Source organism: Heteronotia binoei, chromosome 1 (assembly GCF_032191835.1).
Source record: "Heteronotia binoei isolate CCM8104 ecotype False Entrance Well chromosome 1, APGP_CSIRO_Hbin_v1, whole genome shotgun sequence".
Lineage (NCBI taxonomy): Eukaryota > Metazoa > Chordata > Lepidosauria > Squamata > Gekkonidae > Heteronotia > Heteronotia binoei.
In genome coordinates, this window is record NC_083223.1 from 72,018,515 (window position 1) to 72,039,842 (window position 21,328).

The 21,328-nt window shown below is 42.3% G+C and overlaps 1 protein-coding gene across 1 annotated transcript; it reads left to right on the top strand.

Annotated features, from left to right (window-relative positions):
• Positions 1–3,210: 3,210 nt before the first annotated feature.
• On the top strand, positions 3,211–18,549 carry OGFRL1 (opioid growth factor receptor like 1). Its single transcript, XM_060235642.1, has 7 exons — positions 3,211–3,961; positions 11,396–11,482; positions 13,228–13,309; positions 15,167–15,245; positions 15,337–15,403; positions 15,505–15,650; positions 17,593–18,549. Exons 1-7 carry the CDS (start codon positions 3,599–3,601, stop codon positions 18,356–18,358), a joined length of 1,590 nt encoding a protein of 529 aa, XP_060091625.1. The 5' UTR covers positions 3,211–3,598; the 3' UTR covers positions 18,359–18,549.
• The last annotated feature ends 2,779 nt before the right edge of the window (positions 18,550–21,328 follow it).

The following is a 21,328-nucleotide window of genomic DNA, read 5'->3' on the forward strand; positions in this document are numbered from 1 at the left end:
ACAAAAAAGCCCTTCTGTATCTTCCTAAAAATGGGTGGTGAGGAGGAACTCTGAACCTGATATAGAAGGCCATCCCAAAGAATTGGCCCAATGATCAAGGAAAAACCTCGCCTAAATGGAGAAAGAAAGAATGACTATATGAGAGGGCACTTTAAGCAAAAGCTCAAATCTACTATCTTGCTGCTTTTGGAAGTTAAGGATTTCTATTCAGGTTGTAACTTAATAATATAGTTCCCATATAATGCAGTATTTAACTATTTAATGTATGTTATACACCTAGCACTCAGTGGGTTCTGAACCATGAAGAACAATGCAGGGCAGGACTCATTTTTCTCCTGACATAAATCTTGTGCTTTAACATCTGCAAAACAGAATGTAGAGACAGTTGGTCAAAAATAAGGCTTCTCGGACTGGCAAATTGCAGCAAAAACCTAAGCTTCAGTACCATTGCCAGCAGACTCAGAGAAAATACCATGAAAAAGGTTCATCTTCAGACATTAAGCCTCTGTTAATGGAACATGACATTTTTCGCAAGCCTAAGCCCCAGATGTCAATGCATTGCATTCACTGGTATCCTATGCTTCCTCAGCACAGGGAAAATACAAAGTAAAGAAAATGCCCATTGCACTGGAGTCCATAACAACCCTACCACAATCTACTAATCATAGAATGGCATGTATATCATGCATGTCAGTCAGCCATTCCTGAAAGCAGCCAACTGGCATAAGCCAATGCTCACACACCTTCCTCACATTAGGCTGCCAACGCTAACAAGGGAAGTACCGTAAAGCAGGGGTGGCCAACGGTAGCTCTCCAGATGTTTTTTGCCTACAATGCCCATCAGCCCCAGCCATTGGCCATGCAAAAAAATATCTGGAGAGCTACCGTTGGTCACCCCTACCATAAAGGGAAGGAACAAAGCTTCATTTGCACTGTAAGGGATACCACGGCATGACCATTAGGAGCCCTGGAGCAAACACAATCCAAGGAGTTCTGCAAAAGCAGGTTCGAATCACCTTCTGCAACCATGTTTGGTTTCCCCAGCTAGACATACAGGGAAGTAACCATGGCCATTCCAAGTACATCACCCACATACCTCCATAAATTCACCTGGCACACCCAAGACCTCTCTCATCTGAGGGATCTAATCTTGAGGAAGGTGGGGGCTAAGGAGATCATTTTGCCACACAAAGGGGAAGGGCAGATGCTACTGTAGCAACAGGAAATTGCACAACTGTGCATTGCTGTCATCTCAACAGTTCACTGAGAGAAAAGCACTCATGGAATTAACAGATGGGTTCAAATCCCACCAAGGGGAGGGATGTCAATTATGCAAACCTCAACCCAGTCAGCAGCAAAACAGAATGAAAAGGTCCATGGTCACACTCCACACGCTCTTGAGCAGTCCTCCTCCCTTTTATCCAACCCTGCACATAACTTGGGGCATAAGGAATACTCCAGTAGATCTAACATCAATACTAGCCCTATATACAGGCCTCGGATTCAGCAGGAGCTCACAGGAGCACAGCTCCTGAACCTTTCTGAGAGTTCCACCTCTCCTTCCCACCTTGTCCACTGAATAGTAGGTGCAGCTGCATAACAATCCCTGGATGAGCTCCACTACCTATTTTTCTACAAAACGACCCCTGCCCATATATATAGAAAGTCTGGGAAGACTACAGAGAAAGGCTGTGGAAAGGTTAGGCACCAGTACAGCATACCCAGGTTCTTGATTCAAATCCTAGCTACAAGGTCCCCTAGGACTTCCAGACAGTTGAGGCTTTGCTGTGTCCAACACAATCACAGGTGGGCATATCCCATCCCTCACCACAGTACGCCTTATTTCCTTGTACCTCTGGCTTGCATTTACCCTTCATTTGGGGCTGTGATGGCCTCAGGCTATTGCTGCACCAGGCCTCTTCTCAGTGGCTTCAATAGCTCAACTGCCCATACTGCTGTGGCACACTACTGTTCCTGCCAATTCTGCACACACACCGGAGTATGGCAGCTGCCAGCATACTGCTTGCTTCCCATTCCCTCAAGGTCTTGATGTGGTTTCATTTACCAGCTATGAAATGGAATTCTTCTGCCTTATAGCCATTTTGATTTCTGTTTGATAGCATGATATGAATATATCTTGAATTAAATCATTGCTGGAGCATGAGATGATGGCAGCGGACCAAGCAGAAGCAGGTAGATGCACAGGTAAGAGATATCTGGTGGAAGACTTTACGAAGACTATAATTTGATGGATTTTTTTTTTTTGGTAAATCCCAGATAATACATTATGCATAGATTTTTAAAAGCAAATTTAATGTCCCTACAATTTAAAAAAAAACAAATTAATTGTCCCTATGATTATAAAGCAAGTTCCAAAGTTTTCCCTTACTCTGGATCTCCACCTTAAGAAAAGCTTCTGAATGCCTATGTGTTCAGTTATTTAATAAATGCTTGGAAATGCTGCATCTCTTGCATTTTTGAATGGCCAACAGAACAGAAGTGATGTCAGAAAAAAACACACATTTGTTCATCATCCATTCGGACCGGTATTCTTGGGCACAGATTTCTCATCTATGGGTGTTCCACAGAACATGGAATAAGAAAGAGCTCCTGTGCCAAGGAAAAACAAGGCAAGCTCCATAAGATACTACTTCAGTAAATAAACATTAGCAAGGACAGTGAGAAAAGTGTTGCTGTTTTTAAGCAATTGTATGAGAACCAGTAGTTGCAACAATTAAGTCAGCAACTCTAAGCAGGTGTACTCAAAATCCTACTCAGGGCCATTCCATGGAGATTACATCAAGGGAAATGTTCACAGAAATTGCACCGAAAATAGCCTGAATTGGAGGACATGTAGTACAGAGGCTACCTTTCTTTATGACTTTGACAGCTGCCTTTGGTATGCATGGGCAGGGAATCTACACCTGTTGAATTTCTACTTGGCGTGCAAACATTGAAAGCACGGGACAGGTGGGTAAAAGGAGGCATCTCCCCGCACAATTTGTTCTAAAGGCAGAGCCGCATCTAGTTCACGTTCTAGAGCCGAGGTAAAGTCAGGAAGGGACACCTGAACTGCCGTCTCCTTCTCCCCGGCTGCTCTAAGGCCTAGACGTCTTCCGCGAGCCTCGAATGCACGAGAAACCCCACTAACTACGCACGTGTTTGCACAGAAACTTCTACGTCTCCAAGCAGCTCCTGAGTCGGAAGAAGCCGGGCGAAAGGCGAACTGCCAGGGTTCGCGCAGCAGTTCAGGGAGGAACTGAGCGTGCTTCACTGTTTCCTGTGGAAATCCCGAAGCCATTCAGCTCCTCCTCCCCATGCGCGTTTTGGGGGCTGGGGACTGACTGACTGAGGAGGAGCAGAGCTTCGGCTTGCTGTCGCTTCTGCCATCTGCGCCTGCCTCCGCCTCGGCGTCTTCTGCCTTCCCGCTGCCCGCGGCCTCCTCTCGTCACCATGCCCCGGCAGAAGCAGCAGCAACAGCAGCAGCAGCAGAGGCGGCGTTCGTAGCCCGCCGGCGGACCACCTGCCTTCCCTCCTTCCCCGGGCGCGCGTCCCTTTCCATCCTCCCGGCGGGGGAGGCTCCTGCGGCGCTTCTTCAATGGGCAGTTTGCTGAGCGGGGTCAGCTTCAAGGAGCCCACCACGGTGGAGGACTGCGATTCTACGTGGGAGACGGACTCGGAGCCAGAGCTCCAGGAGCAGGGGGAAGGAGAAGAAGGGCAGCCGCTCGAGGGGCTGGGGGGCGGCGGCGGCGAAGAGGACCCCGCTGAGGAGGAACCCCAGCAGCAGCAACAAGGGGAACCGCTCCCTGCGGCAAGCGCCCGGCCGGAAGATACTGAGCAGCGGGAAGAGGTGGAGGGGGCGGTGGAAGAAGAGCTAGAACGGAGGGAGGAGGACGGCGAAGTCTGCGAGGAAGGAGGAGGGCGGGAAGAAGGAGAAGCTGTCAACACCGACACTGATCAGGTAACTTGGGGTCCCGCAAACTTATCCGGGGGGAGGATAGGTGGGGGCTACAGCCCCCCCCCCATCTCCCCTTTTTCATCGCCATTGCCACTGCCCTTTGGCACCGCGGGCGCCTCGCCACGCTTGTGCGACCCCCTCTCTGTACAGGTATCTGCGTTAGTCTAGGAATGCAGCATGAGGAGGGGATTTTTAAAAACGCGTTGGTTGTAAAGCTTGGGCCGTCTGTTTGCGTAAAATAGGTTTCTGTTCTGGCTTTCTCCGTTTCCCTTCTTCTCTCCCACCCCCCTTTTAAATTCTTGCATGCCTCTGACTCAGTCCTAGTGGCTGCATCTTTTTTTTTTTGCTAGGAAATCAAAGCTAAACGTGGAACGGGAGGCGTGAGGATGAGGAATCAAAGGGGGTGGAGAAACCAGCCTGCCTTGCCAGTTGGCTGTCACTGTGCCACCCTACTGATAACTGCCTGATATTTTGGTGTGGTTTGTTGTCTTCCTGATGACCTGCGTTGCAGAAGGAACTGTAGTATAGGGCTGTGGTTGGTTTGTTTCCCTTCTCCCATTTGCTTTACTGACCAAGCTTGCTTTATATTCCCCTCCCTCTTTTTGAAAAAGGCTCTAGTGGTTTAAAAATGCAGAAGGTCAAAGTAGTTTTAATCCGCTCTGTTTCCTTGGTATGACTGTTACTCCTTTTCTGTTAGCAGCATCTGATTTAGAGAACAAAAAATACGTTAAGCTCATGTGGTATTAGTGCAGCTCCAGAACCAGATTTATTTGACATTCTGGCTGTGTAAAACCTACCTGCTATGATTATATCGGTTGGAAATGTGTTCCCTGCATGGGACTGAAAGAACTCACGAACCCAAGTCTCCTGGATATATACCTGAAAAGCTTAAAAGCAGATGACTTGTCCCCTACTTTTTACCCAATTTTAGATTGTTTTGAGATCTTCAGCTTCACCCTCCCCTTTTAAATTCTTATTCGGAATGAAATGAGAGCTTGTGTTTTCAAAGTGCTTCCCTGCCCCCCGAATTCAGGAATGATTTTGTCTTTCTGGCAAACAGTTTTTATACTATGTCTTTTAACTATCTAAATAGTAGGTAACTGAAAGCATATGGCTTTATATTGTATACACTGGGTCCATAGAAATCAAAAGTAGACCAAGTTTCAGGGAGTTTTTCAGGAGAAATCTAAATTATGTCTTTTTGCATACTGCAAATGCATGGTTTTGTGTGGATTGTTAAGAAGTGTCAAATCACTTCCAGTTGATGGTGATGTTATGTATGAATGTCCTCCAAAACATTATATCACTGAGAGTCTTGTTCAGGTCTTGTAAACTGAAAGTCATGGCTTCCTTTTCCTATTGCCTTCAGTGTTTTCTAGTATTATTGACTTTTCCGGTGAGTCTTGTGTTCTCATGATGTGACCAAAGCATGATAGCCTCAATTAGTCATTTTAGTTTGTAGGGAGAGTTCAGGCTTGACTTGATCCATTTATGTGTCAATTTGGTGGCCCTTCAACACTGTGTTTCAAATGAATCTACTTTCTTCCTGTCACCTCTCTTCATTGTCTGACTTTCACACCCAAACTAGTAATGAGGAATAGTATAGTATGAATTATATTGACCTTGGTCACCAATGACACATCTTGTATTTGGTGGGGGTTTTTTTAGCTGTTTCCCAACAAGAAGTCAAAAAATTCTACGGCAAGCATCCCTCCGAATTTTGCAATGTAATCTAATGTTTATCTAACTTTTGGAATTCTGAAAAAGATTAAAATATATTACCATTTGTCTTTTGTGTGAAAGGTAGTGGTAAAAATAGGCAAATATAACTGCATTGAGCTTAATTCCAAACTTAAATTCTTGATACAAATCCTCAGATTCCTTTTGTTTTCTTTGATGTTATATTTTGTTTGAACAAAAGCTTCAGATAAGTTGGTTCTGGCTTTGCAAACTTGTCACAATTTTCTCTGTTTCAGTACACTTTTTTAATATACAGTGACACAGTATTGTTAACTATGTATGAATCTACCACCTGTAGTATCCTCATCTGATAGAGTGAGGTGAAAAATTCTATCTTGCACATTTGGATCCCAACCCAGGAATATGGAGGTGATGTATATAGTCCTTCTCCCACTCTCCAATTTATCCTTACACTTTGTAAGGGAAGAGGCTGAGAGTGACTGACTGGCCCAAGGTTACCCAGTGACTTTAATTGCGAAGTGGGGAATGAGAATTCAGTCTTGGATAGTCCTCCTTGTTCCTAGAAATGGTCTAATATCAGCACCACAATTTTGCCTTTTGGCTGGCTCATATAAACACCGCTCAAAAATATTCAGTCAGGAAAGACTGAACTTACTGTCTTTTCTCGGGAAAATAAGAATGCACCTGCTCCTAAGAAGAGTTCGGTGTATTCCAGGACTTGAATTCAGTGTTAACTGGCTTGATACTAGCAGAATTGCTGACCACACATTTATGCAAGGTAGAAACAATGACAATCTATGTCCCATTGTGAATTTATTGAGATGTATTGGCTAGAGTAAATAGAGAATTTTTTTTGCAAGGCAAAAATTATATAGGTTTGATGTGATATAGGTATGTTGGTACTGCCCTAATGTTTAGAAGAACTGAGGAATAGGCTGGATCACAAATGCAGTAAAGTTTGTTGGAAGCTTAAAATGATTCATATTTTGGCCTGAAGTCTAGCATAGAATAGATCTGTGACTAATGGAATTATCAGTGGTTGACAAAGTAATGGTGCTTATTATTCTTTAATGTTAAAGTCTAAACCGAGTACCAACTGAAATGTGTGGGAGTTCTGTTATTCATTACAGTAAATAATCATTTTCTTAAAGTTGTGTGCATGCAGACTTTTTTTTGGGGGGGGGGGGAGTAACTTCCAAAAGAAAAGGTTATTTTGGCAATTTTGAAATCTTAAATGCAAAATTATTAAATATTTTTAAGCTACTTCACTCAAAATTTTGTGTGCACCTCAGGACTGTCTGTCAGAATGTAGTCAGACTTGCTCTTATCAATGCAAATCTTAGTTCAGCTGCCTCATGAAATCATCTGAAAGAATGAATAACTTCAGAGACTTGTAAGGAGGAGGGAAAAAATTACTGTTACCATTACTTCACGGCTTAACTTACAAATATACATGAATTTGCGTAGGCAAATGGTGATAGCTGCTGTTGTTGTTCAGTCACACAGTCGAGTCCGACTCTTTGCAATCCCATGGACAAAGTCACACCAGGCCCTCCTGTCTTCCACCATCCTCCGAAGTCTGCTCAAATTCGTTTTTGTTACATCAGTAGCACTGTCCAGCCATCTCATCTTTTGCTGTCCCCTTCTTCTTTTGCCTTCTGCCTTTCCTAGCATCAGGAACTTCTCCAGTGAGTGCTTCCTTCTCATTTGGTGGCCAAAGTATTTGAGCTTCAGCTTCAGCATCTGACCTTCCAGGGAACAGGCTGGGTTGATTTCCCTTAGTACTGACTGATTTGATGATCTTGGAGTCCAAGGGACTCTCAAGAGTCTTCTCCAGAACCACATCTCAAAAGCATCTATTCTTCTGCGCTTGGCCTTCCTTATGGTCCAGCTCTCACAGCCATACATTACTACTGGGAATACCATTGCTTTGACTATATGGACTTTTGTTGGCAGGATGATGTCTCTACTTTTTATTATACTGCCCAGGTTCGCCATAGCTGTCCTCCCAAGGAGCAAACGCCTTTTAATTTCATGGCTACAGTCACCATCTGCAGTGATCTTGGATCCCAGAATTGTGAAGTCTGTCACTACTTCCATGTCTTCCCCTTCTATTTGCCAAGGTGTGATGGGGCCAGATGCCATGATTTTAGTTTTTTGATGTTGAGTTTCAAGCCTACTTTTGTGCTTTCTTCTTTCACCCTCAACAAGAGGTTCTTTAGGTCCTCCTCACTTTCTGCCATTAGAGTAGTGTCAACTGCACATCTGAGGTTGTTGATGTTTTTCCCGGCAATCTTAATTCCGGCTTGTGCTTTATCCAGGCCAGCATTCCGCATGATGCACTCTGCATATAAATTAAATAAGCAGGGTGACAATATGCATCCTTGTCGAACTCTTTTTCCTATTCTAAACCAATCAGTTGTTCCATATCCCATTCTGACCTTATGTTTTTGTACACTCAGTAATATCAATTTATTAAAGACTCCCCTATCTACAGAGGTAAAGGCAATCCCCTGTGCAAGCACCAGTTGTTTCCAACTCGGGGGTGACGTTGCTTTCACAACGTTTTCGTGGCAGACTTTTCACGGGGTGGTTTGTTGAAAATGAAAAAAGTGCAAAAGCTGAAAAGGTCAAATTTGTTTGAAATTGTGCTACATTTTTTTAAGAAGACTGCAGATTTATATCCCACCCTTCTCTCTGAATCAGAGACTCAGAGCAGCTTACAATCTCCTATATCTTCTCCCTCCACAATAGATACCCTGAGGTGGGTGGGGCTGAGAGAGCTCTCACAGCGGCTGCCCTTTCAAGAACAACTCCTGCGATAGCTATGGCTAACCCAAGGCCATTCCAGCAGCTGCAAGTGGAGAAGTGGGGAATCAAACCCAGTTCTCCCAGATAAGAGTCTGCACACTTAACCACTACACCAGACTGGCTCTCTTCTAGTCTGTAATCTCACTCTAGCGCCAGCATTCCATGCATCAAAATGTGGATCCACTGTAGCTGAGACCAATATTCTGCCTGGCAAGCAGATCTGCATGTGATGGGTTGGGTATTTGAATGGTGGAAAAGAAGTTGTATATTTTTGAAATATTAATTAAAATAACAAAAAGCTTTAAACCATTAAAATTGATGTGTGCTATATGCAAATACCAGTTAATTATATTGTTTCACAGTAACACTTAAAAACATTGAAACAATTAAAAACGCTGCCATCAGTTTATATCTTAATAAATTTATGTGAGCTGCCCTACTCTTTTTTATGACTATTCTTGTATAGATATGGTACTGCAGACTCCTACCCTATATCTACCTTGTAGGGGAGCTTTGATCCGCTGCTAGGTTTGCTCTTGACTTCTGCAGAATTTGGGGACAAGAGTATTCACTTCTGTCCTTCCTAACAAATGATGTCATAATGAAATTAAAAAGGTAAAGTGCTATCTATAAAGTAGCATTCTTGGATTTGTAGAATACTTAATTTTTGACAGATAATTGACCAATATACCAACTCTACAGCAGTCAGAGTATGAGAGACGAAACTAAACTCTGAAAAGGCTGAGTTAGTGTTGGTTGGAAAGGCTGAGACCTTGGAGGACATTGTGCTCCCCACTTTTGATGGAGTTCATCTGACCCTTGCTGACTCAGTTAAGAGTCTTGGGGTTATACTGGATCCAACTTTATTACTGGGAGAAGCAAGTTAATGTAGTCGCAAAAGGTGTGGGGGGGGTTTCTTTCAACTCATCTTAGCCCAAAAGATGGCCCCTTACCTTGATACAGCTGATCTGACCACCTGGATCCACGCCACAGTAACATCAAGGCTGTAATGTACTGAACACTGATTGATCTCTCCTCAAAATCAATTCAGAAACTTCAATTGGTGCAGAATGCCACAGCTCAGCTATTATTGGGAGCTAGACTTCCATCCTGCATGCACTTCACTGGCTGCCCATCTGTTACTGAGCCCAATTTAAGGTATTAGCTATCATATACAAAGCCCTTCATGACCTTGGAACCTCATATCCAGGCCTCAGATTCAGCAGGAGCAGAGCTCCTGAACCTTTCTGAGGGTTTCCCCTATTCCTCCCCATCTGCCTTGTCTATTGAATAGTAGGTGCAGCTGCATAACAATCCCTGGATTAGGAGAGCGGGCAGCCAGCCAGCTCCCAGGGGCTTTGCCACACCCCCAGCTGTCCTCATTAACCCCTGGAGAAGCCTGCGCCACCCTTTCTCCACTTATGTGATTTTGGGCGGCAGCTGGCTTGCTGCCCTTTTGACTGTGGGGTGTGTGTGGCTAAGGAGAGCCTCAGGTGAGCAAGGCTTGCTTGAGCTCGCTAGATATCTAGCGAGCTCAAGCAAGCCTTGCCCACCCAGGGCTCTCCTTTCTTGCATCAGGTTGTTTATGGCTGATGGGGGGGGGTGGCATATGCTAATGAGCTCCACCACCTACTTTTGTACAAAATGGCCCCTATAAAACACTATTTGAGCATCAGCTTTTGCAGACCAGGTGAATCTGATGAAATAATTGTCTCCAGTCCTGAAAAACACATGCCACAATATATCTGTTGGTTTTCAAGGGTGGTAAAAGACTTGTCATTTTTTGCTGTGACATAGTAAACACATCCATCCCTCTCAAACTGATTTATTACGTGCAAGCTAGAGAAGACGGGGGGGGGGCAGCCCAGGAGAGCCCCATGCGAGTGAGTTCCGCTTGGGCTGGGTGGATCTCTTGTTAGCCCGGAGCTCTCCTTTCTTGCATTGGGTTGCTTTTGGCTGGGATGGTGGTGACATATGCTAATGAGTTATGCTAATGAGCTCTGTCACCTATTTTTCTACAAAACAACCATATCTATGAGACCACCTCTCATCCCATGACCACCACAACAGCTTTGCTCATCAGAGCAGGGTCTTCTGCAGGTGCCAACCTGCAAATTGATCAAATCAACAACTGCCTGTACACACACTATGGTCCCCACCTTGTGCCTGAGAAAGTCAGGAAGGCTCCTACTGTTCAGGCTTCCTGCAGTCTGTACAAAGCCAAATTATTCAAGAGGGCTTTTCTACACAGGCAGTAGAGTCACACTGTACTAAATGACTGACAGAGTTACTTGCATAAATTATTAGGCACTGTGTTGTTTGCTGAAACTAGGCTCCAGCTATGAAATTTTGCATATTTAAAGTGTCATGTTAATATTTATGCCTTGCTTCAGCTGTGATTTTAGATGTCTGATTGGCTCTACAACCCTAATCCTATTGTATTGTTTACTGAATGTTCCATCCGTTGATTGTATTGACTCACTCTGTACAATCTGCTTTCACATACACACTCTGTATAATCCGCCTTAAGTCCAAATGACAAAGGTGGACTATAAATAATGTGTGTGTGTGTCAGCCACCTCTTTGGACAGCAGCTGAGATTCAGTGAAGCCTTTACATAAAGTGATTCCCCAAAGGAAGGCAGCCAGTTTTTCATTTTCAGCTGTATACCCTCTTGTTAACTTTGAATGCTGTTTTGGAGACAGTCCCTTGACTTTCAGAAGCAGCTTTTTGGAGGCAGATGTGCACACAAGAGGCTTGAAGTAAACAAGCAGAAAAGTCCCAGTGTGCAAGTAGTAGAATGACATACATGATCTTCCAGATCTCAGCTTTACATTCCTTACCTTTGTGCTACTTATAAGTCCATGTCACCAAAGTCTAGTTATACTCATTCTGTTTGCTACTGAATATGTCTTCTGTTTTCAGGGGGATGATGCAATTGAAGTGACAGCTAAACCAAAGAGAAGCTTTTATGCTGCAAGAGATTTATACAAATATCGGCACCAATATCCAGTAAGAGCATTTCATAAAGGTTTTTTTTGGGGGGGGGGGAATTTATTAAAATAGAATGATAGTGATATTTAAGTCCCTGAAGTTACTTAGATAAGCCCTGCAAATATCCATTGTGTAAGCATAGTAATTTTATGGTGGGCTGAGGGATAGAAAGAGGTGTCTAGAAACCCCAAAGCTCTCTGTTGGTTGACTGAGATGTTGAAGGGCTAGCACACGTTGTGTCTTTTCTTATTGTCACTGCTTGTGTTAATGTGATGTCAAGAGACATTAAAAGAGAGAATGGTCATAATTTGGTACAACAGATAGTCCTTGCCTTGAGGATTTTATGATGGGAATGCCTAACTTGACCTATTCACTGTCCTAAAAGCAAATGCAGGAGGGAAACTGGTTTCAGTAACTTCAACAGAAAACTAGTAGAGATAGGGAATAAGTTGTTGCACCATGATTGGTTCTCCTACGAAACCTATCTTAAAATAGTTCTTGGCTTCTTTGAGCTGGAAGACAAAACTACATGTAGGTGGGGGGAGCCTCTGTCTTTCTATTTATCCATTCTATTTTTTATGCCACCCTCCCTCCAAGGAGTTCATGATGGAGTACCTGCTTCTCTGTTTCATTTGGCCTCCCAACAATCCTATATTATAGGCTGAATGACTGTCCAATATTCACCCAGGGATTTTGAACCTGTGTCTGCTCAGTGTTTTTAGCCACTGTACCATGCTTGCTCTCTTTCCCCCCACAATATCTTGGTTGACCAGCAACAAAGGGTTAAAGCCACTCTGAGCTGCGCTTCCCCCCTTTTCTTCTTTAAATCAGGATCCTAGAAGTTTGAGTAGCTAAAACATCAAACAAAATACATCTTATTACAAAGTGCACAGTAACTACAGATTAAAAAACATACATAGAATGTAGATTAAAAACAGAGAGGTAGTGGGTATCACATTACATCCACAGAGCATATAAGCAACAAATGTAAGTTGCATGTACAGTAACAAAGACCAAAATATTGGAATACATATCACAAGATCAAATGTGTTTCAGACCAGAGGGCCTTCTAAATGTTCTAAATAATACCATCACACACTAGAAATGTAAATATGAAATATCTGTTCTAAGCCAGGAGGCTGTGTATGAATCAACGGAATAGTGTAGCACCAAATAATAGTTAAAATGTTTTGATGTCGATCAGGCCTGCATATATTGTGAAGCCCACACTCATCAAAGATAGCTTTATACAGCTAATCTGCCCTTGGCCATTGCTCTGTTCACTGTGTGTGTCCATGTGTCAACCGAAACTGAAATTAAATGACATCTTTAAATGACTTTAAGCCCAAGACAAAAAAAAACATAATAAAAATAATTTCAAACACTTGCATATGGAGGCATTACAGGCATTTTAACACAATATATCAGATACATAAATTCTTTTCATTCTGTGTTCTGGCTTGGTTTTCATGTGGTCACTTTTTTATCTGAAGTAAGTCACTGCATGGCACTGTGAAATCTTTTGTCCTGGAACAATCAGAACATCATTTATCTTGCCAGCTTGTAACATATAGAGAAGCTTCTCTTAGCACATAGGGGCAGAGTTAGGTTCTGTCCTGTTTCTCCAGATGATAAAGAAATTTGGTTAGCTTAAAATGCACCCACATGTCATTATAATCGTATTAGAAATGGCTTCAGCACCACTCTGTTTCCTGTGGATATTAGGTAGCTGACTGTGCTTTGTACTGTTCATCTTTGCTCAGCAGAACTTCAAAGATCTACGATATCAGAATGACTTGTGCAACCTCCGCTTTTACAAGAATAAAATTCCCTTTAAACCTGATGGTAAGTAACCTATAGCAGCAATTTCATACTATTAGCAAATTTAGTAGTAATAGAAATGTGTTTTTACTAAGTGGTGAGAATTTGTGTTACAATTTGTATAAATCAAAAGAATGAAGGTACTAGGGTGTTTCTTTTTAAGATAACCTTGTCTTGAAGTGTAATCTTGCATTGTGAAGAATTTCTTTTAATACCAAAAGTCCTTCAAAATATATGGTGAAGTTTCAAGGTCTGCTGTCTTGCAAAACAAATTGTCATGTATACTAGTATTCTGGATCATATGCCTAGCCTTCCCAAGCCTCCCGCCCTGGCGGGAGAATACTGGATTTTCAGCCTCTTTTCCCGCTTTCCATAACTCTGGAAGCGGGGGGAGGAGGGGGGAATGGCGCCAAGGAGCATTTGCGTCGTCCGGGGAGGAGGTGCTGAGCCTGGCAAGGGAAATCTTGAGAAGGGAGGCTGGCTCGCCAGCGAGCGGGTGGAGGTGGCTGCCGAACGCAGGCGGGTCTTGACGGACTCCAATGCCCGATGCTTCTCCTCCTCCCTTCCCTTCCCACCCAGCCCCGTTGCAGCAGCCGTTCTTCCTTTTCGCAAGCTGCTTCCCGCGCCCAGTCAGCTGGCTGGGGGGGGGGGAGGAGAGAAGCCCCGCCTGCAAAGGACCATGTGCCTTTGCACCTCCGGAGGCTTGATTGCAAGGCTCCACTTTGGGATGGTGTGACTGCTGCTGTAAAGAAGCTGGCAGCAACTCGTGAGTAGAAAGGCCAGTCCCTCGCTTCAGTTGCCAGAAAGGGGGGGGGGGAGGGAGGAGGAGAGGGAAACGTCTTCATTATTCCCTATGTGGAGATCAATTCTCATAGGGTATAATGGGGAATTAATCTGGAGGTTTTGGGGGCTCTGGGGGAGCTGTTTTTTGAGGTAGAGGCACCAAATTTTCAATATAGTATCTAGTGCCTCTCCCCAAAGTACCCTCCAAGTTTCAAAACGATTGGACCAGGGGGTCCAATTCTATGAGCCCCAAAAGAAGGTGCCCCTATTCTTTGTTATTTCCTATAGAAGGAAGACATTTTAAAAAGTGTGCTGTCCCTTTAAATGTGATGGCCAGAACTCTCTTGGAGTTCAATTATGCTTGTCACACCCTTGTTCTTGGCTCCGCCCCAATGTCTCCTGGCTCCACCCCCAAAGTCTCCTGGCTCCTCCCCCAAAGTCCCCAGATATTTCTTGAATTGGACTTGGCAACCCTACATATGCCTTAGATCACAAAGCTTAGTGTAAAAAAAAAAAACAGTGGCCATCTGGTTTAAGGCTTAAAAAGGAGGGAATCTTTCTGGTAAAAACTCTTACAGATCTGTCTAAAAAATATTTCAGTCTTAAAGTTTATTCCAGCAGTTTTATTCCTGTTTAAACCAATAACACTAATCCACTTATGTGAAGTTCAAATCTCCCACTATAAATTGTTTGTGGATTGGTGCTGCGATTGATCTGATTTCCTACTCTGATCTCAGGTGGTGACATATTGTTTTGGGTTTGCTTAAAAAGAGAAAGAATTAGTTATGACTTTGAGATGAATCTGAATCATGACAGTGACAAATGAATTTCAGATTTTTAAGAGACCTCTTCAGTGTTAAATATTTTTAAAATATTTTTGGCCATTGAATTATGGGGGCCTTTCCCTTCTGGTTTGATTTAAATCAGAACTTGCCATTTATAGATATTGAATATCTTCGTACAGAATATTAATATATCATTTTAGATCATATCATCTGCATCATATGTCTGCTCACAATTTGTCATAATTTTTTCTACTAAAGATTTGTTAAATGGAAAATATTATACTGAAGGATTGTTAACTATTTTCTGATGTAGGTGTTTATATTGAAGAATTTCTAAATAAGTGGAAAGGAGACTATGAAAAGTTGGAGCACAACCACACATACATACAGTGGTTGGTAATGTTTTACTTGGTCAATTTTTTTTGTGTGTGTGTTGTTAAACTTCAAGTATAAGCAAATGTTATTGTTGTCTTTTTAATATAGGCTTTTTCCTTTAAGAGAACAAGGACTGAATTTCTATGCAAAGGAATTAACAACATATGAAATAGAGGTAAAGCAAATAGTTCACAGTATAACCTTACTATCTGCAGGTTTAGAGTAGAAAGGCTTAATATTGTAATGTTTTCAATATGCCTTTAAAATGTGTTGCAGGAATTCAAAAAAACAAAAGAAGCAATCAGAAGATTTCTGTTGGCTTACAAAATGATGTTAGAGTTTTTTGGAATAAAATTAATTGATAAAACTGGGAATGTGACACGAGCTTCTAACTGGCAAGAGAGATTCCAGCACTTGAACGAGTGAGTAATAATCTTCAAGGAGATATTTCAACATGAAGCCCAGGTCAGATGATACTCAACCCAAATTTGTTCCTGAGCTGGCAACTGTTCTACTTCCCAGAGGCATCCATGCATAGGTGTGATGTTTGAATGGGATGTAATTGTGTGAAATCGAACACATGTAGAGCAAATCATAAAGTCGATTTCTAGAACATAACTGAGATATTGATTACCCTGTGCCAATTAATACACTAGGTTTTTACATACATGTATTTTCACACGTTGTGCCTGTGTATAGATTTCTGTAATCTCAAAGGATGGACAGGCATACATCGTGGAGAAGAAAGGAACAATCTGTTTCTCCCCCACCCCCACTGCCAAGAATGATATCAGGGAGTGTATTGCCCAATTTAGGCACAGAAATTTATGAAGGAGGCAGGATTTTTCAAACATGTCAAGTTGCTAAAGTATCTTTTTCTTCATTCACCCTTGTAATTTGTTTTCTTACCAGATTAGTCAAGGCACAAGAATTAATTGAGTAGAGTGCTTCCCTCCGTGCTGTATAATACATGCACAGCCTGTATTAGTTTGTGGTTGAACTATTGGGTTGGATCCAGATTAAATTTTCTGCTCATGGTAGGCAGTTCTGCCAGTGGAACTTAATGTTCCTGTCTCTCTTCTCCCCCTCCTCTACTACAGGGGGCAGAGGACTCTTAAGAACAGCTTGAAAGGCAAATCGGAGGTCCCCATCAGAAATTGCTGGAAATTACCCTAAACCACCTATTAGCAAAAAAAATTCAGTCAGAATCCAGTCCGTTCATTATAGGATGAACAATGCAGGGGGATGCTGATTTGTTTTAATTTGTTTTTGCGGAGGGTTGGAGGTAGAGTTCACATCCTGGCCGTGTGTTCCTTCATGATGACCTGTTTCACATCATGTGAACTGAAAACAGACTACAACAAATGAAGTGTCACTGCACCTCATGGACTTGACATAGGGATGCTAATTTTTGACAGCTCCATTTCACCAGTAATGGGTACCTGGAGGTCATAAATATGGCAGATTGACTACACCGGGGTCACCAGCATGGTGCCCATGAGTGCCATTGCGCTTGCCAACACCTTTTCTGGTGCCCACTGTTTTTAGAAAATGGGTAGAGCCAGGTGGTGCTTTTGCCCACCAAGACCTCTGATTATCATTGGAGATTTAATTGACTATGCAGATTTTTAAACATATTGCTTTGGCAGTAGCTGCCACCACAGCACGTAGATCTTTATTGTGTGACTAAAGGTATGCTGCAGCAGCCATTTTGTGATGCCTTCACCTCCTACGGCAGCCATTTTCTGGCAGCTGTTTTCTGGCTGTACCCATCACACTGTGCCAAAATTCCAAAGGTGCCGGAAGACCCCAAAAATTTGGGGACCCCTGGTCTGCACCAAATAGGAGGTGCAGTGACAGGATAGTGCCTGATCTTACCCCACTCACAACTGCCTCAAAGCAGTAGCAGCAACATCTAATGTATATACATGTCCACAGTGCAGTCTTATCATATTATTGAGTGTGCAGTGTTTTAATGTACAAAATTAGTGTGCATATGGGTAGGAGTCAAATGCTATTCTATTGATGGTAGAATAAGTCAGTAGTGTTTTAATATAGAAAAATCTATGTGTCTCTCTCCCCCCTCCCCCCATTATTTTGTTTATGGAGTACAGCATAGCTTTTTGCAAGTACATTTCAGCTATGGGGTGTTACATGAATAGTGTGAATTGGCTATTTTAACTTAGCACTTGAAGAGGTTTTCCACTTGATACTTGCTGTCCCATCTGAAGTGCTTACAGGAGATCAGCATTTGAGTAATAATCATCCTTTTGTCAAAGTAATAGGAACTGTCATTTTCTGTGACCAGCACAAATTTTTAATTTGGGTTCTGTCATTTTGAGTTCATTTGCTCTTTTGTTGCAGGTCTCAACATAACTACTTGAGAATCACTCGTATTCTCAAGAGTCTTGGTGAACTTGGATATGAGAGTTTCAAACCTCCCCTTGTAAAATTTATTCTCCATGAAGCTCTTGTGGAAGATACCATCCCCAACATAAAGCAAAGTGCTTTGGAATATTTTGTATATACCATCAGAGACCGAAGAGAAAGAAGAAAACTTCTACGATTTGCCCAGCAACATTATACACCTGCTGATCATTTCATATGGGGTCCACCAAGGAAACAGAAGTGTGAAGGAAGCAAACCGAGTAAGAAGCTGGCATCTCCAGTTTCTCTTCGCAACAGCTGTACTTCTAAACATAAGAAAAGAGACTCCAAGAATGCATCTGCAGTTTCTAACTCAAGCGGGAAACCAACTGATGAGAAAAGAACAGGACTTAATAAAAACGAAGAGGATCACACTAGGAAACGCAGCAGCTCTGAGGCTACTAAGCAGTGCAATGGTGAAAAGAATAGTGACCTTGAATGTCATAACTCCAAACTGGAAGGAACTTCAGACCAAAAGGAAAATATTTCCAGTTTCAAAAAACATAAAGGTAAAAATGATGAAAATCTGAACCAAGACTGTAGAAATCCTGACATTGTAGAAAAAGATTCTTGCGATAGTCATTGTGATCCACCTGATACGTCAACTGATCTGCAAGACAGTGTGGGTAAGGATAAAAATCCAGTGGGATCAAACTCAAAAAGCAAAGAGGAAACTCCAGCATTAATTCAGACATCCCAATAAACCTGGTCTCCACTCAACTTGACAAAATGGTTGATTCTTTTCACTTCTATGAAATTTGATGAGAGAGAGAGCATCTTGGTTCTAGGCCTAACGCCAAATCTATCAGTTTAGGCTTTGTGAAGTTTTATGGCTTCTTTTACTTGACTTGGTTTGAGTTTTCGAAAGGGATGTGAATTGGTAAAAAACTACATCATATTGACCTTCAAAACTCCTTTTGAGAAGTCTGCTTTCTCTTTATTTCATTGTCTGTTTGTTCTGTGTCTTAAGCTAATGTTTTATGTTTTTGTAAACTTCATGGCCCAGCTAGATTTTTGAGGAGCTAAGGTTTGGGATATCTCTAGTATATAATCACTTGCCATGCTGATCTTCCCCGATGCTTTCCATGCCTGCCTTTGCCTGAAAATCAGAGTATGATAGATCTATGCTGCACCCCCATTTGAACAGCAGCATTTGGCTTGGGTTCAAGTACTACCTCTTGTGAATCTCACTGTGACACTAGGAGAAAAAAACTGCATTCTCCCAACCATCTTTCCTTACCTGTGAAATGGGAATAATTTATCTCTTTAGATGGTGGTTGAGAGAAAATGCAAGATGGTAAATTGCTTTGTAAATAGGTGTAATTAACATTCATACACAGCACCCGCTGTACTTGAAATTTGTCACTGCCGCTTGCCCTACTATTTCCTTCAACTCCCCCCTCCCTCCAAGTGTAGTGTATTGTAATGGATATAACATTGGACTCCTCAGGCCTGAAGTTGACTGGCTGACTTCTGTCCTGTTACTTGCGTTTTCCCTCCTTACTTTAGCAGGATTGTTGTGAGGATAAAATGGGATGATGGCTTGTATGCTGCTATGAGGTTGTTTTTGGGGTTTTGTTTCATTTTTGGTTCTTGGAAGAATGCCACATTGACATTTCTTTTCCTTTCTCTGTTCCCCATATTTTTTCTTTTCCATATGTGATTTCCTTTATCCTAACTTACTTCCCTTCTGTGTTTTATTTTCTTCTGTGCCCTGCTCACCTCTGAAAAAAAATCAGAGGAGAATGTTATGCCTGTGATTGCTTTTGAAATTGAGATGACCCCTGGGAGAAGAGGAAGCCATTGTTCCAAAAGAAAAAACAACAACAACCCTTTTCACTACCATGAGGTATAAAGGATCAGGAGAGTTCACACTGCATAGATAGAGCTACTAACTCCCTACTCTGTTGTTACTTCAGAGGTTTACCTTTTTTCCAGGAACTGCTGTTTGGGATTTAATCAGGCCCCAGTGAAGGAGGAGGAAATGCTGCTTTCTTTTCTGTTTCTCTGCCATTGTTTGTCATTTTGGGATATACAGGGAATAGCCAAAGAAGGAAAAGTTATACTGAGACTTGCATCCCAGATCCTCTCTCTTCCATCTTGTATGCATCCTTTTAAAAGAAAACTCAAATGTTTCTCCCCAGAGGAGAATTTTCAGGGAAGAGCATTACAGATGTGTAGAGTGGAGATACAGAACCTTGAAAAAGAACAGGGACTCAGGGAGAATCAGGGAGCAGTCTTCTTCAAAGGCACAGCACCCCTCCTTATAAGTAAGCTTACAGCCCATAGCTTTCTGTATCAACTTGCCCAAGTAGTAAGAAATATCTTTTCACAGTTGTGTGACAAAAGGGTTCTCAGTTGGATTCTTAGATAATGTAGTACTATTTTGATTAGCATAATCTTGTAAATAATTATGAAATTTTCTTCTGTCCAAAGCTGGACTTGCACACAAGCTAAGCTACATCTTTGGGTCTGTTACTACAAAAAAGTATTAAAATTACTGGTTTTAGTGATGCTACAATGTCTTTTAAATTTGACACTGCATATGGCCTGTGGGTACCTTTGGAGTTCTGTCATGGTGTAGTGGGCACAGCCACAAAATTACTGACACTGCTGCAACTTACATTCAGTCACACAGTCCTTGTGTTGTGGTGGCAGCTGCTACCAAAGCAACACTTTTTAAAAATCTTCTTGGCCAATCAACAGTATTAGTGGGCTAAAGCCCCTGTTTAAAAACACTTGGCAGGCAGCAAGACAGGTGTCGGCAGGAACTGTGGCCTCAGCATGTTTTAATCTGGCTGTGCCCCTGCTCATAATTCTCTCCCTCTCTCTTTTCAGTGCCTAGTGTAAAGAGTTCATGTACATGACAAAATGGGATTTCCCCCACAAGAGATGATCCTATTAAGAAAGTGATAGTCTTTACAGTGGGGGATGGTGGCTTAGTGGCAGGGCAGATGCAGAAGTTCCGATCGCCACAGGCGTTGGGGAAGATCCTTTTCTATACAAGAGAGCTGCTGCCAAGAATAGTAATGGTTACTTGAAAGGACAGATGGTCTATTCCAGTTCAGGGCAGCTTCTAGTGCTACTTTTGCTGCATAGTTACTTCTTTGAAACCAATGTGAAAAATAAGCATTATTGTAAATAGTGGTCCATGACTTTACAAAGAGATGTGCCCCTTCATTGGAAACTTTGATTCTTGTCCATTTCCTTCTTGGAGTGTGAGTGTGTGGAATAGACTGCCAAGGAAGAACTCGCCAGAACCAGATAGAAACCAGCCCTCTGCCTTCTCTTCTGTTGCCTTTGTGGCTCACACAAAATGGGGATGAGTAAAATGTTGGTTTAGGCTTTTTCCTCTTCCGACCTGCACTAATCTTATAGATGCCAGTTATAGCTGGACAGCTGTATTTCGACCATCTTGCATAAAAGCTGAATTGAATTGGGCAGTCACCATTGTGGTTGTTCCTGGATTTTCTTTAAATATGATTACTTTTCCAGCATTCTACAGCTTGATTTTTCTTGTTGATAACACCAAACATATATTTTAAAATACCAGTTTTGTAGCAGATGTCTCCTAGACATACAGAACTGAGGTGGGAAAAGAAAGTAGCATAAGTTCTGAGATGCTGTGAGATTAGATTTGTTAAGCATGTATGCCATGAAAACACTCTTTCAT